A 15,792-nucleotide genomic window follows, 5' to 3' on the forward strand; every position below is an offset into this window, starting at 1 on the left:
GCAAAGGTCGCTGTATCTTTCTCTGCTGGTCATGCCTGTTGGAGAAAGTACTAATGAACTTGAGCATACAGTATGTGCGCACACACACGCACGCACGCACGCACGCACGCACGCACACACACACACACACACACACAAACAAGCACGCACACGTTAAGTGTGACTGATTAGATTGGGAATTATGGGCTAATTAATGTGTATCTTGGGAGACCTGTGCAGCATGCTTATTAAGAGACTCAGCCTCAGTTGGGTAGACATCATGACAAAAACATAAGTGTTGTTAATTCCCAGTATTAAATGTATTTAAACTGTACACCAGGATAGCTTTATAGATTACTTCCTGCTGAATACACTCCCATGTAATAACGGAAGCTTTAGATAAATCCTCTGCCTGTGTGCACTAAGCAGACATAAATTATTGAAGGATGGGACTTGCTGTTGCAAAATATGTGGAAATAAACCTCAGTTAAGTCAATTGTGGAGACGGTGGAGTGACAGCGTACTGTAACCTATACACTGCGGCTGTATGGGTTACTTGTGGTGGTGATTCTGGTTGAGGCCTGTGTTTCATATCACTTTTCTGTTTAGCTCACAGTTTAATACAATACAACAACAAGTTGCTCTTGTTCACACTCAAACTCCAACGTGTCAGTACTTGTTGTGTCTGTCAACTTTGTTTTGGGTTGTTTTGAGCATATAAAAAGCCTGGCTTTTCTGATGTGACCTCTGCTAGACTTTCTGGTGGCTATCGACCAGTAGATCCATTTGTTTTTAGCCATTACAGACGTTGTCCATTTCTATCACATTACTTTGACAGAAATTGAATTTCCTCTGATGCATTCTTATGTATCCTAAGTGCTGTTCGGTCCTCACTGGGAGTATAGCGTTTCCAGTGGCGTGATGATGCAAACACTTTGGGTTTAAAAAGAAAAAAACAAAACAGAAATGGGTTTTATTTTAATGTGTGTATTGATTTTCAGGCATTTTTTGTTGGTCCTTCAAAGCACCATCTGGTTCTCTTCCACGTAAGAAGACATAGAGGACACACTTTATTGGTGTGCTGACACCATGCTGGGCTTTCTGGCTTGTTAGTCTGCAAAAGATTGACTCTGTCTTTCTGACTGTAATGGCAGCAGACAGTGAGGACATGCACTTATTTCTGTCAAGCAGGTACAAACAAATGGCATGAATCTGCAGGTGGGGTTTTTTTCCAAACCCTTTTCTTCTTTCCCAGTTCAGGGGGGTTTACAGGCACTGACATCAACAGAGATATTCTATATTGTGAAAAAAGTGGTTTCTTGCTGGTTCAGTTCCAGCAATTCGCCCCAGAGTTGCGAACAGTGTCACATCTAGCCCATCTCGTTAAACACACCATGTGTCCCGTAAGGGATATTGACAGGGACCTCAGCTCTACCCAGCTCAGTGAAGGTCTTGGCATCCAGAACGAGTAGGAAAGTACTTTTCTCCTGGAAACAGAAACAGATTAAACAGATTAAATATGTTATGTAAAGAAAAAAAGTCACAGAGCAGAGCACCCTTCTCACAATAATGAAAGTCAAAGCAATAAACCGTTTGTCTTCTACTTGCATAAAAAAAACATTGTCAGGTACAATATAATGGCAGCAGTATTAGTTATGCATGAGTAATGTTGACACAGTTGATGTTAATCCGGTCTTCTGCTTCTCTTGTGGATTGTTTTGGTGTTGTTGTTGTTGTTGTTGCTGTTTTTAACTCACTTCTCTGGGTGTGATGATGACTGACAAAACCACTCCATCGTCTTCCTCAGTCGCTTTGGGCGAAGCAACAAAGACAGGCTCAGACGGGAACAAGCCGGGATAACGCCACACCTAGACAGGGAAGATTACATAAACATCCCCCGTACTCCGAGCTGTTTCATGTTATAAAGTCAGCTCCCAACCGGAAACAACTTTGATCCGGTACCCTGACCAGATAACCATAGTGTCTCTCTAGTTTTCTTTGATTGACAGCGAACCTTAAGCTCCTTGGTGTGGACATCCATCTTGAGCAGAGAGTCGCTGAACACATGGCCAAAGCCACAGGAGTAGAAGTAGCGGTAAGGTCTGCCGTTGTAGCGTTCATAGTTGATCTGAGGAAACTCAAGGCCACCGTACTGCAGCAGCTCGTCATCATGAAGCTCCTCGTGGGTCATGTAAACCTGCAGGGCCACAGGTGAAAGTGAGGCTTTACTCAGATCTGTGCCACTTTTGCATTTTTGCCACATACTGTAAGATGTTAAGTGGCAGTCATTCTGACATTTTCGTCCGCTGTTAAGCCATTACATTACTATCTTGCAGAGAAAGTACTTTCAGTGTCTCATCGTGCTGGATAATTGCAGTGTGTGGAAGTGAATCTGTATTCATAATGGTGATAGGCCTCACTCTTTACTTGATTCCAGGAATACCAGATCTAGTGTCAAGATATAAACTCTATGCACATGTTCAATCCCACCTCTCCTGGCTTTGTCTTCTTCGCTGAGGCTTTATAGTTATGCAGGGTGACAAGGTTTTGGTCCAAAGGAGTTTTTTCATCCACGTTCAGGGGCAGGACGTATCTCCTTGGAAAGTTTCTACACAACGAGTTGTAAAACTGCCAAAAGAAATCAGAGGAATGCAAATTTGTGAGTGTAGCTCGTTCGCTGAAAGGTGCAATGTAACCACAGGATACAAAATACTGACACAAAATCATGTTTTAACATGCAGAAGCTCGTTGCTTAAGAAACGTAGCTAGAAGTAGTAGTAGTTAATTAGTTCAAATTCAAAAATAGGAGATAAATGGACTATCTCTGCTATTTTGTAAAAACCAGAACAACAATCTCAGCTGCTCTCTGATGACAAAATAATGAAACATCACATTATATTTGGAAAGTGTGTTTGTGTTATAATATGACAGTAATATAATTCAGAGGCAAACTGCATTTACCTTGTCCATATCCTCTCCCGGGCCTCTGCGGAGGTTCTCCAGTGTGAAGTCTCCAATGACCTCACCATCATCCCCACAGCACATGTCCATAACCAAGAACCCGTTGTCCTCAAAAGCATTGATCTGATGCAGTGTGAACATGGGTGCCGTAAAGTACCTGACCTCACTCTCCTGTGGGGCCAGACACATCAACCAGTCAGGACTCAGTCACATAACAGAAACCTTACATAAATAATAAGGGATACAAAGGCTTTTGGAAACACACAAAGGAACTGAACTGGTTGTTAACGTTTGAAGATAACCCCCCTTCTTGGCACAGCTGTTACTGTGTTGTACCTTCACATTTTGAACAGTTTGTTGTTCTTTGCTTAATGGGTGTTCTGTGTAATGAGATGAGAAAATGCACCAGAAAAATCTACACCAACGGAGTGGGACTTCATCAGAAACTCCATCAAGCATGAACCGATTAGCTTGCAGCTTTCCTTTTTTTGTTTTGTTCAGCAGCTGGATGTGCATGTTTCTTTCTTTACACTTCCTCGTATAAAGTAAGTGCATGGCTGTGTAATAAACACAGTTGAACCCACCTTGCCAGTGTGCCTGTCGACCAGATGGAAGATGGTGTTATACTGAGGCTCCCAGGTCATGACTTTATGGAAGCTCTTTCCCTGGATTCTGTACAACATGAACTTCAGCAGGTCCAGCTTGATCGGCTGCTCAATGAACACAATGTAGTTCTCCGACATGACTGCAGAGGGGGGTAAAACATGCACGCATTGAACATTACACAAAATTGACAACTCTTAAGCTCCTCGGCATGTTTTCACCATATTTCATCATACATGATCAATCACACTCTCAATCTTGTTATATCTTCTGCACCATGGTGGGTTACTAAATTTAAATTTGATGAGTGTAAAGTCATCAGTGCAACGTTGATCCCGTGGTGCCTTGTGTAACTGCACAACGTTGCATCATTTGTGAGATTTCTCGGTGCCGGACAGTCTGGCCGAGCGAGGGCGGTCTGCTGGAGATATAATCAGGGAACTGGCCCGATGGAAAAATAAAATAGTGCAACGGAGCATTAGATCAGGCGGCGTGATGAAGGCATGTTCACATGAGCAGATGTGCATCAGCCTGATGTTTCATTATCAAAAGTTTCTTCATCAACTGCTTGGCTATCAGCCGACTATTAACATCCAGTCATATTCACATCCAGTCATATTCACATGTCACTGTCGACTGTACTAAGACCTAATAATCCTGTATCAGTTTATCAGGAGGATCAGTTCTCCCAGCAGAATTTATGTTCTTAGAGCTCTCTCAAAGAGCCTTTTCCACCAAAATCCAACTGTATAACATGCTATATAGAAACAAACAACAAAACATTAAAACACTATGATACAAAGCATGTGTATATTGCTAACTGTACTCTTACATAGTACAAGTGTGTACTTCTGTGTGTGAGTCGGAGGCAGAGTTATTGACAGAGAAAGATAGTGAGAGCTGAACACAAAGACAAAGGAACTGTGACTGACAAAGAGAGGCAGAACAAGACTAGAATTCAAATTAGTCATTAATAAGCGCACGGGAAAAACTGAGGCTCTCTTTCAGTGAAGTAGACTTGTCCTGCCAGTGCAGGCAAATAAAAAAGAGAATTCATTAATTCCACTATAGCACACATCCAGCAGGCAGACTACGTAAAGAAGGTGTGGCCTGTTTGTTGTGCTGCAGAGTGCATCTCACCAAAGCTGTGATAATAGGACGGCTTCCTGGGTTCAGCTGCGCGGATGGAGCAGATCACTTTGGCTCCTGTCAGGTCTGCTGAGTCCTCCGATGCTACATTGTCCTCAGGTGGAGGCACACGGATGATGTTGTAGAAGAAACCTGAAGGAGGCCCAAAAATAAATATCGTACAGTATGTGTTAGTGTGGATAACATACGGACATCTAAATAAATATAGTTATGACATATAGTACTATGGTTTGGTATGTAGACAGCTGGGAAGCAAGGAGTGAAAGAAGGTTACCGCTTTTGCCATATGAGTTGCCCATGTTGTATGTGGCCCCCTCACGGTCGTAGTGTGGGTGAGCTGTAGCTGAGTTGACGGCGATATATTGACTCCAGTCCACCTTAAATGGACAGCATCATCAGTGTTTTTGTCCATCCACGGTCACCCATCCTCCTCATCTTTACTCTCTGACTCTTTATCAGCATGAGCATTTAACAGAGACTTTAATATTTGACACTCACTGACCTTCTCCTTTGTCTCCAGACTCTGTGGATCTACTCGTCGCATGTAGTTGGTTTCCGTGCTGACATAATAGTCTCCCTTGTACTTGACAAAGTGCACACTGGCGTTATCTGTGGCCTCTGCTCACACATGCACATGTCAGGAACATATGAAGTATATCAATTCAGCAAAACCCATTTTCACTGCTATCACTTAAAAAGAACTTTTAAATCCAGTTTCCCTCAGAGACAAGTGCACACGCACACACACACACACACGCACGCACACACACACACACACACACACACACACACACACAAACACACACACACACACACACACACACACACACACACACACACACACACACACACACACACACACACACACACACACACACACACACACACACACACACACACACACACACACACACACACACACACACACACACACACACAGGCACAAAAAAGGCAATATAAAGAAACATCAGCTTTCATTAGACTGCAGAAGCAGCACACAATACAGCACATATAGTCAAGGACAGTACTATAAAGTAAAAGAAAATGCAATTATGCAATGTGTAGAGAAGACCTACTAGGAATCTGAAAGCGTGAAAAGAAGCGAGCGAAGATGTTCTTGCAGGGATCAGGCATCGCCAGCGTCCCAAACTCTGACACCACAATACGGTTCTTCTCTGAGTTGCAGACATATGAGTCACTTTGCAGGAAGCGGCTGCTGTATGTGACATTGCCATCACAGATGTGGAAGCGGTGCATCATGGCCATGCCGTCAAACCAGTGGGTGTATCTAAGAGAAGAAGAAAATGACACGTGACTTCCCACCAGGGTACTTGTGTAAGCCAAAATTATAGAGCGTTGTGAGCAGCGTGACACACTGAACATACTGATAAACACAAATTGTTTGGGAATCAATCATTTGTCAATCACTTGTAGGGAAATAAAAATCTGGAAATTGATCCTCATCATTTTTTGAGGAGAAAAAAAATGAATTAGTCATGGGTGAAAGAACCTTTTGCGGCTCAATAAAGGACGGCATAAGTATGATAAACCAGATGGTTTGAACATGCATGTTGCCTCTCCAGATGATTCACTGAAGTCCAAACTGTATATCCTAAACAATCCTGTGACTTTAATATCGGATATCAATATCAATATCTGATATTCTACTGTTCCCTGTGGTGATAATGAAATATAAATGTTGACGTTGATACAATGGTGTTTAAAAGCATAATCAGCGCCACTTCTTAAGTTGTCTTGTTAATTATGTTTGGAAAAGGCAAGTTTGAGAGTTACATTACATCTCTGTTGATGTAATGTTGTTCTCCCTTTATTCAAAGCTTTTTGTAAAATGACATGCCAATAAAACTATACCTGTCTTTCCCAAATTCAAACTTCCCAGGACCATTTCTCAAGAAGCTCCCATTGATCCACGCTGGAACAGTTCCCTTGATGGTGGTGGGAATGGGATCAGGGGTTTCTTCCACAGAACGCACCAGAGGTGCCACGCTCTCCAGCCCATTGGCCTGCGGACATCGCTGCCTGCTGGATACTTAGAGAGAGGAAAGGACCGGAGAGAGGAGAGGAAAGGACAGGAGAGAGCAGAGGAGCGGAGGGGTATGGTGATGTGTATACAAAGGTCAACAGTGAAGAATTCATAGCTCTTGAACTTAAAACAAGTGCGAATGAGGAGGATATTTAGCTAAATCAGTTGAATACAGACTAATTATTAGATAATTATGTAAATATGTAAAAATCAGAATTGCACACCTTCTATGTATCCCTCACAACTCTGAATGTATCATAAGCTATTAACCGTAAAAGCAAAACAATCTAGCTCTACAAGTAAAAATGGTTTTGTGCAATAAACAGCATGTGCCCTGTTGTAGGAGACATTAAATACCGTAGTAGCTCTTGGTTGTGTGAACTCATGGATCTCTGGGGTCATGCACTATGAATGACACCCATACTGTCTGCTGTCTTATCTGTTATCCAATAACCAGTTCCCCTTCAGTACCCCATATCTCACAGTTAATGCAGGTTGTAAAATATATATGAGAGTTACGTGATTAGCGAAAGCAAATCAGTGTGGTTCAATACAGAGACTCATGCCGAGCCTAAGCTCCAATATCAGAGTTTTTCTGTCTATGTAAATTGTTATTGCAACCAATCAGCAGAGCCAGAATTCTGTTGGTCCCCGTGACTCGAGTACAACTGACAATAAAAACGAGAGTGTGCAATGGAGAGATAACCGCAATGGGCTTTAACAATATCTTACAATGTTGACTTTGTGAATTTTGATTGTGATTACTGCAGCATTACAAATGATGCCTGAATGTGTGCTGTCATTTATTTTTCAGGTGGGGAGTGTAGTTCCCTTCTACTGCATTAAAAATTGAGTCTCGTGAAAACAAAAGAGCAACACTCATGAGCCCACAACTGCTGTGGATAATAGCTTCAGGTATTGGGGGGGGGGGGGGGGGGGGGGGGGGTAATAACAATTGCAAAAGTAGTTTAATTTTAGCAGCTATTGCTTTAATGACTTGTTTTCTTCATGTCACCAACAGTATGTTAGTGTACAAGTAAATGACCTTGGTAGAATTAGCTGTTATTGTCCTGCACATCTTTTTTAATTTGCCGTCTTTTCATTTTTACTGTGCAGGGAAGTGTCAGCCAGTTTTCTTCTTTTACTTAACAACTGAGAATGACTAAAAGCTGTTAATGAGACATTGTGCATATTCTTTCACCAGCTCTGATTCAACAGGAGACCTTCAAGCAGGAACAATAGAAAATGTCAACATGTCTTATTGTAACTGCACCACTGACTTTGAAACGCAACAAATAGCATAATGATTAAAACAAAAGCCAAAGAAACCCAACTATCTAAATGCACGTCAGTGCATACACGTGTTTCTGTGTTGAACTCTTTTAGATGCTAATGAATAGTTTTTAAAAGTGGATACACTAAGATACAGCAATGCTCGACTAAATGTTGAGATTTTGAAATGGTGAAATGATTGATTCAAACAACAATGCCCTTTTACCAAAATCAATAATAATAATTGAAAAAAAAAATTCTGAAAGCAGTGTCTACTCACTGCTTTGTGTCTGGGGCTCTTTGGACTTGGACATGGCTGGTCGTTCTGCGGATTTGAACGGACAAATGCAGAGGATTTATACGAGCCCTGAGAAAAACCTTTGAACCCTTGGACCCTTGCCAAGTTGAGGTAGTTATATCAGGCACTGAAGACTACAGTTGTTGTGGACTATAACACTGTTTGACTATATGAAATAATCCCAAACCACACCCAAACCACTCCGACAGGGGCCATCCTCCTCTTGGCAACTGGTGGAGTCAGGTGAGGGGCTAGGTGTGAATGTTCCACTGGGGACTGGATGGAGGGGGATTCTGGGGGGGCTAGTGGAGCGTGATGGTGCCGAACTGTTGCCATCTGCAGTTGAGGGAGGGAGAATGGTCTGTCAAGCAAGAGGCAAACAGAACAGGGGGGGCATATTGCTGGCCTTGACCCAAGCACCTCATGCATGTCAGTGTAGTAGGGCGAGTTGCTTCGGGTCACTTCTCCCTGGTCTGTCCCCGACCCTGTAAGAGGCTTTCACAGTTCTGGTGGATCGTGATGTACATTAGCTCTCAGCACCAATAACACTAACCTTTAACCAGAGACAAAATAATTCACCTTATATTTCTCTTTTATTTTCTCACTTCCTGCTGTTTTTTGGGTTATGGCACTCTCTGCTTCCATATCCTGATCATGAACCCATGGCACAACACAACATAAGGAGTGGAAAATAATGTTTGTGTTGCAGTGCCTTGCCATTTTAAGTGTGCCTGGAGTACCATGATCCATGACTTCATATTTTTGGAAAACAGAGTTTACAAGTGAAAGATCATTAATTAATTGGCTCTGGTAACTACTTACTCCTTTACCCGTTTGGCAGCATCTCTCCTTTAAGTGGACATGCTTTCATTTTCCATTTGCAGCCTTATGTGCTGCTTTGTCTTTCCCAATGTCCCAGTGGACAAATAACTTAACGATGCTTGAACACAGGCATTTGTGGATTTGCTACAAGTCAAGCAACCGTTGGAACAAAGTGACAGATGACTCTGCGGTTGTGTTTCAGACTTTAGAGTAAGTGTAAGGAAAACAAAGGCGTGCATGCTTAATCTAAAAGACTTAGAAGGATTAGGATTTTACATTTTTAAATTGTTCCGGTCTCCTGTAACATGTGCACAACCTGCCAGGGCAACCATAAGCTTACACCAATGGTATTTAAGGGTTTCACAGTCATCTTTATGGTTTGCCCCTTAATATGGCAAAACTTCACATGAATGCAGAAATATAGTTCTGTCAGAACCACTGTTGTCAAAATTTATTCATTTCAAATAATCGCAATTATTCATATTTGGCGGTATGGCTCTGTTCTGGGACCTCCCTTATCTTCCACATTCATACGTGGAAAGCCTGAGATAGCGAGAACACATCTCTCTACCATTCCATGAGCCTTCGTGGAATGTGACGCAGGGAGAGCAGCAGCTAAAAAAACAAAACAGTGCAGAACTGACCAGGCAACAATGACAAAATATGACATTGATTAAGTCTGATACAGTATGAAAAGGAGGTGCTGGGTGGAGGGTGTGCAGCAGAGCAAGAAGAAGAGTAGGCAGGTGAAAGCAGCTTAAATAAAGCGCACAATATTCACCATTCTTGTTTATCATTCCACTCATGAAGTTTCAGGCAAAACAATTACCAAGCCCAAAGAAAACTCCTCAAGATTTCAAACCAACAAATGTGGTTAACATATACATCCACCCAGGCCCAAGGTTTGTATAATACATTTAAACAAAACGTCAAGTGAACCCAACAGTGATAACTGGGGGGGGGGGCTGCCCAACAATCGGTCGATGAGACAGCACAATGGTCAGTCAGTTGTGCACTGGCCCAAGCTTATCATGCTAATTTTTGTGTTTTACAGGAAAAAATATCCCTTTTATCCAGAACACTATAGTGATCCCAATGAAGGCCAATTTTTAACTCTCCTATTTGCTTTGAACGCAGAAATCTTCAATTCAATTCCAAATTTACTTCAACTACCGTCATAATTGCTGGAGACATGAACAACATCCCTTGACACTAACTTGGATAAGATCTTTTCAGCCATGTTGTGTCTCAATATGTGGACAGTTTTTAAACACTATATATTAATAAAAAATATAGAAATATATATATATAACTTATTTTTTTCCCAGTACATAAGTTCTACTTGATTCCATGTTTTGTTCCTTGATTCTAGACTCTTGTCTTACCCGTAATGGACACCACCTATCATTCTTTTCTAGTTTCAGATCATAGTCCAGACTCATTGGACTTGCAACTTACTAATTTAGATAACAGAGGATAAAACGATTGGTGTTTTGATGCAGCCTTACTGAAATTGTGTTTTATTATGCACATCACTAGCATTGATGTTACACAATACATGTCTAGTAAAAATGTTATCAAAAATCAAAGAACATTTTGTACTTTTCTTCCATATCTTCTCTGGAAGAAAAGTAATTCATTCAATCACCAAGCCAGTACACACACGTTATTATTTTTTTGTGTCTTTTTTGCTGTTGTTATATACATGTATAAAATGTTTCTGCAAATGACCTTTAGTTAAGTAACAGTCCACGCACTGTAACTGTGAGACTGTGCGTGTTTGCTTGTTGTATCTAATCTTACTAGTTATTGTCTGGCTTCTGCAGTTTGTGTCACACTGCAAATCACGGTTCCTACACGTTTGCTCTGGATCAAATGACATGAATTTTCCATGATATCTGTAAATTATTTCAACATTAAGCGGCAGAATCTCAGCCTGAATCTTCGTCATTTAGGATGAGTTTTCAAAAGTTACTTTTATGATCGTCAGCTGTTGTGAAACAGGTATGTTAATATTTAAAGCTACAGTGCGTAATATTTAGAAGAACGTATTCACATGAATGAATATATTATCCACAATATGTGTAGAATCACCTGCAAAAAGAACCAATGTTTTTTGTCAACTTTGAATGAGTTAAATATAGTTACATTAGGTTGACCTGACCTCCGAGTAAGTCTCCATGATTGCTACGTCGTGTGGTGCCGCGTCCCGGTTCCACTACGACTCTGAGGGTCGGAAAATGGCACCACCACCCCGACTTTCGGGGTCCGAATTGGATGGAACGCAGCATTAGGTTGCAGAGAAAACGGTCCAGAATGCGGTATTATTAGTAAATCTACGAGAATACCTCGCATTCGCGTTGCATTTCCAGCGCTTTGGGAAACCGGAAATGGAATTAGCGGTGCGCCACTTTAAAGTGTCCACCGGGTGCTCAGTTGGTTGCGGTTCGCAACTTTACTAGCAGATGCCGCCAGAAAAGTACAAAAAATACACACTGTAGCATTAAGAAAGGAAATTAAGATTTTGGTTTGGGTTGGGTTTATTTTTGTTTTGTTTTTTTCAAAGACCACCCAGTGTTAATTGGCTGTACAATACTAGGTCAATGTGTCAGGTACTGATAAGCATTGCTTTCGCGTTACATGACATCGTGTGCAACCCAAGTCCCCAAGTGTATAAAGGGAAAACCAGGTCCCATAAGTCTGAAAGAGATGTGGCAGATCCAAAACCAAAATTATTATGAAACGCTCTGCAGAGACTGTGTATAAATGTGAGACATGCATCACTGCAGAAGAACAATATTTAATGGGAGATGAGTCATATGTAAAAACAGACTAATATAACTAAAGAAACCACACTTTTTGTATAAATAAAAAAATAATTAAAATGGCAAATTTGGACAAGACAGTAGAAAGAGCAGGCCTAGAATAACATGTCTATCGAGTAAGTGTTTCATAAATTTTAAGTTTGGTTGTGGTTGTTAACATTTAACAAATTTCAGAAATGAGGACTTTGTTATTTCCAAGGTGATTTAATTTATTATTAATTTATTTGTTACAGACATACAGAGTCTGTATGAATTATTGGCACATGCACATACCTGGCACAAACACCCAGTCAGATAACATGTTCAAGCGGTAAGCAGTTTTTATCACACCATAGAACTGCATGTGGTGAGAGAGGCTGCACCTATAGTCCCACTGCTCGTGCTACTGTCTCTCCCACTCAACGTGAAAAAAATTGAAACCTGACAAGTACATACAAGAGCTGTAGGACGACCAGTCGGGTCATGATCATACTAATTAGATTAAATCAGAAGTTCCCAGCCTGGGATGACAAACCAAAAAATGTTGAGGAACAGCGAATTAAAGCCGCAGTAAACAAAGACATCAAAATGAAATAAACATAATTGAAAAGCGAAGGCGGGGAAATGCCTTCTGTTAACATCAGTAGCAAGGAGGATGATAAAAGCAAATCAGCAGCAGACAGACGATGTTTGGATTTACTTCAGCCCTGCGGCTCAAAACACACTGCCTGTGGCAAATCAGGCAGCCACTGGAAAATACAGTTGTGTATTTTTTTATATTAAGTGATGACGATGTCAGTGGGCTCAGAATGGGTTGAACGTTAGACTGTCACTACAAACCTAAAGATCCCAACCACTGTGCTTACCACATACCAGTGGAGGTAATATTGGACATGAGGTATGCGAGTTGAAAACCACAGCTGACTGCAGCCAACAGCACTAACCTGCCACAATAATATTTACACTGTATTGCAAAATCTTTCTCCTTTGCTCCACATGGCGAATGGCGACGGCCAGTACAGTGTTTACAGCCTCAAAGTGATATAAACCAACCATAAACCCCACACACCGTGTCATTCAGAGTTCAGCAGCTGAACACATGCAGGCTGAAGTGTATCCATTACAAAACCCTGAGGGGGGTTCAGTCATTGCTCAGCCATGAAACTAGTAAGCCTCATTTCAGAATATAACAGACTGCATCCTGGATGCATATAAACATATTTCTGTGGTAGGCGGCAGATTTTGGAGATCAGAGGTTTTGATCTCAATATCGGGTCATGCATTAATTGAGATCATTTGCGTCACCTAGTCTGGTCTTTGGTTTCTGTTTGAAGTACTTATATCATTTCAGTGTGCACCTCAGTTCATTATATTGCATCATCTGCCCACTATGAAGTTAATGAATACAAGAGTTTTAATCAGAACATGGGAAAGGGAAGCATCTATTCTGGACACTGCCCTGTAATGAGCCCAAGAGTGTTTTACAGATTTGAAGAGTAATTTTAATTAGCTCACGATTAATTGAATATCACAGCTTTAGAGAAGCTTAGACATGCAAATCAAGGACACATACACACACACTGGCCGGGTATGTCTTGCTTGTTTTGTTGCCGGAGGTGCCGTTCAAGTGTTTTTCATCCTCTTAGTATTTTCTCCAGTCTGTAACTATAGACGTGTTGCTCCAACTTTGGAACACAACTTTAAAAACAGCATTGTTGTAAAGTAACGTAAGTTTAGTTGTTGAGTATCCTATGAGGTGTATGATCAGGGCTCTTACTGCTGTTGTCAATGTTTTGTGTCTTTTCACATGCTGCAACTCGGTTAGATGGAGGATTGATTTACATAATAGCTCAATTTACAAAGTTCAGATGTAGTTTCTAGCAACAAGTACAGACAAAATAAAGCTGCAAATGTATCCAAACAGATCAATTGTCCCATCTAGTGGTGAACAGGGAAGTTCAATGATCTGTGAGCATAAAGAAAGCCCAGTCTGTCACCTGAAGGGATCGTTGGGGGGCATTCTGGTTTAAATGACCTGATTTTGTTTAAACTGATATCAGGTTCTCTATCAGAAACATCTTGAAGAACACTATTTACAAGATTTGTTGTTCACATACTGATTATTCCTCAGCATGATTTCCACTGACTCCACATGGTTAACGCATGTTTACCGCGCCTTTATTTCACCTTTGAATATTACCCAAGCAGCCTTTGACAGATTTACAACGTCTGCATGCTGAGTCTCCTCAGGCCTACACACTCTGACATTTTCATACCTCAGGAGTTGTGTCTGTGCCCTCCAAGTCTCATAACTTATTAAACTTCTGTGCATTCAGATTGTTATTATCAGCCTCACGATACATCGCTCAGTGTTTCGAGCGGTGCATTTGTCTATATGTCGTCAAATACACTGTGCAGAAAAATACCCAAAAAATGAAGCATGTTGAGTGACATGTTTGATCTTAGATATGGTCACACAAAATGTCTCACAGTCCTGGGCACTGCAGAGTGTGAGACCAGTCCAGATTTCACAGCAGAACTGCGGGGATAAAAACAGGCTGGTGTTGCTGTCAATATTTTCTGCATCAATGTTGCCATCTGTTTCTCATTGTACTGGTTATTTATCATAGTAATGCCTCTTAGTCAGATTTTTGTTTTATATTAAGGAGAAAACAGGTCAGTGCCAGTAATCCAGATGTTGACTTCCCACGCTGTTATGCAAGCATTTCATTCCAAGTTTCAGGCAAGAGACTTTATCACGAAAAGGCGGTAAAGGTAAGGTAAAATGCAGAATTTTGTATGATATGTCTTCTGCATTCACAAACTCTGTTTGTATTCATCTGAAAGCTGTTAAACACACATATGCAACGAAGGTGTTGCGGAGCATTTATTGTAGCTCTGCATGAAGGTCACGGGAAATGTTCCAGAGAACACACCTGTGTGAATCGGCGGCCACCCAATTGTACTGACCCTAAATGCCATTGGTCCATCTTCATCCCCTGGAGACCAATAGGAGTGTGTTTTCCTCCATTCGGAGCAGGCGTTGCCTGTGGTGGAACGTTTAAAAAGTCTGTGTCCTGCTGTCCCTCAGCAGAAGCATCAATCAACATGATCCCCATTGTGCTGGCCTCAGTGCTCATTGCTTGCGGTAAGAACATCTGGCAGTCTCTAAAGACTGTGTAATTGTTTCTGCGTGTGTTCAAATATGTGTGAGTGAGTGTTGAAACTCGCACCAGGAAGCGAGCACTTAATATTTTGCAATGAAAAGAAGAAAAAAATTGTGGTTGTAGGAGTTGAATGTTTATTTTCTTCTTCTCCTACTCTCCCTCGCTCATGTCCATCACACTCATGACCATCTCCTCCTTGTCCAGCCTTTGGGTGCGGCACCCCACCCATTGAGCCCCTGACCTCCCGTGTGGTCAATGGAGTAGATGCCAAGCCCCACAGCTGGCCCTGGCAGGTATGTTTATATGTACACGTCTGTCAATGTTTTTTGGGGTTTTTTTCTATTCACGTTTAAACCTTGAGGGTCCAACATCTGGTTATTTGATGCTTAGACCCAGTGGTTATTGAAAAATCCTGTGCAATAAAGGTTGTTTTTGAATAAACTTTACAAATCATGACATCCATCTATGCATCCACGACCTGATTCTCCCTGTGTCGTGTATGTTGTCCTCTGTCGTCTCCAGATCTCTCTGCAGTATGAGAGGAACGGTGAATGGAGACACACTTGTGGTGGATCTCTGATTGCTGCCAACTGGGTCATGACTGCTGCTCACTGCATCAAGTAGGAGCAGCAGAGGAACACGAACACACACAAACACAACAACCAGTACACACACACACAAATCTGACCCTGA

At 41.5% G+C, this 15,792-nt stretch overlaps 2 protein-coding genes across 4 annotated transcripts in view; one reads left to right on the forward strand and one right to left on the reverse strand.

The window, feature by feature from the left end:
• Positions 1 to 950: 950 nt before the first annotated feature.
• On the reverse strand, positions 951 to 11,484 carry bco2l (beta-carotene 15, 15-dioxygenase 2, like). Of its 3 annotated transcripts, XM_035640644.2 has the most exons (14): positions 11,293 to 11,484; positions 8,499 to 8,642; positions 8,289 to 8,333; positions 6,565 to 6,742; positions 5,769 to 5,980; positions 5,195 to 5,310; positions 4,967 to 5,069; positions 4,684 to 4,824; positions 3,525 to 3,685; positions 2,941 to 3,111; positions 2,470 to 2,607; positions 1,994 to 2,176; positions 1,737 to 1,847; positions 951 to 1,466 (listed from the first exon to the last, which is right to left on the reverse strand). In XM_035640644.2, exons 1-14 carry the CDS (start codon positions 11,417 to 11,419, stop codon positions 1,350 to 1,352), a joined length of 1,947 nt encoding a protein of 648 aa, XP_035496537.1. In that variant the 5' UTR covers positions 11,420 to 11,484; the 3' UTR covers positions 951 to 1,349. The 3 variants fall into 3 exon arrangements, with proteins under 3 accessions (XP_035496537.1, XP_035496538.1, XP_035496539.1); XM_035640645.2 differs by lacking the exon at positions 8,499 to 8,642 and having other exon boundaries at positions 11,293 to 11,481; XM_035640646.2 differs by lacking the exons at positions 8,289 to 8,333; positions 8,499 to 8,642 and having other exon boundaries at positions 11,293 to 11,481.
• Positions 11,485 to 14,926: 3,442 nt separating this feature from the next.
• The window catches only part of ela3l (elastase 3 like), a 2,784-nt gene continuing 1,918 nt past the window's right edge, over positions 14,927 to 15,792 (forward strand). Inside the window, exons 1-3 of the mRNA XM_035640647.2 lie at positions 14,927 to 15,080; positions 15,304 to 15,392; positions 15,622 to 15,719. Of these exons, the coding sequence (XP_035496540.1) occupies positions 15,041 to 15,080; positions 15,304 to 15,392; positions 15,622 to 15,719 (227 nt within the window). The 5' untranslated portion in view covers positions 14,927 to 15,040. The remainder of the gene's footprint in view (positions 15,081 to 15,303; positions 15,393 to 15,621; positions 15,720 to 15,792) is intronic.

Source organism: Scophthalmus maximus, chromosome 19, assembly GCF_022379125.1.
Source record: "Scophthalmus maximus strain ysfricsl-2021 chromosome 19, ASM2237912v1, whole genome shotgun sequence".
Taxonomy (NCBI): Eukaryota; Metazoa; Chordata; class Actinopteri; order Pleuronectiformes; family Scophthalmidae; genus Scophthalmus; species Scophthalmus maximus.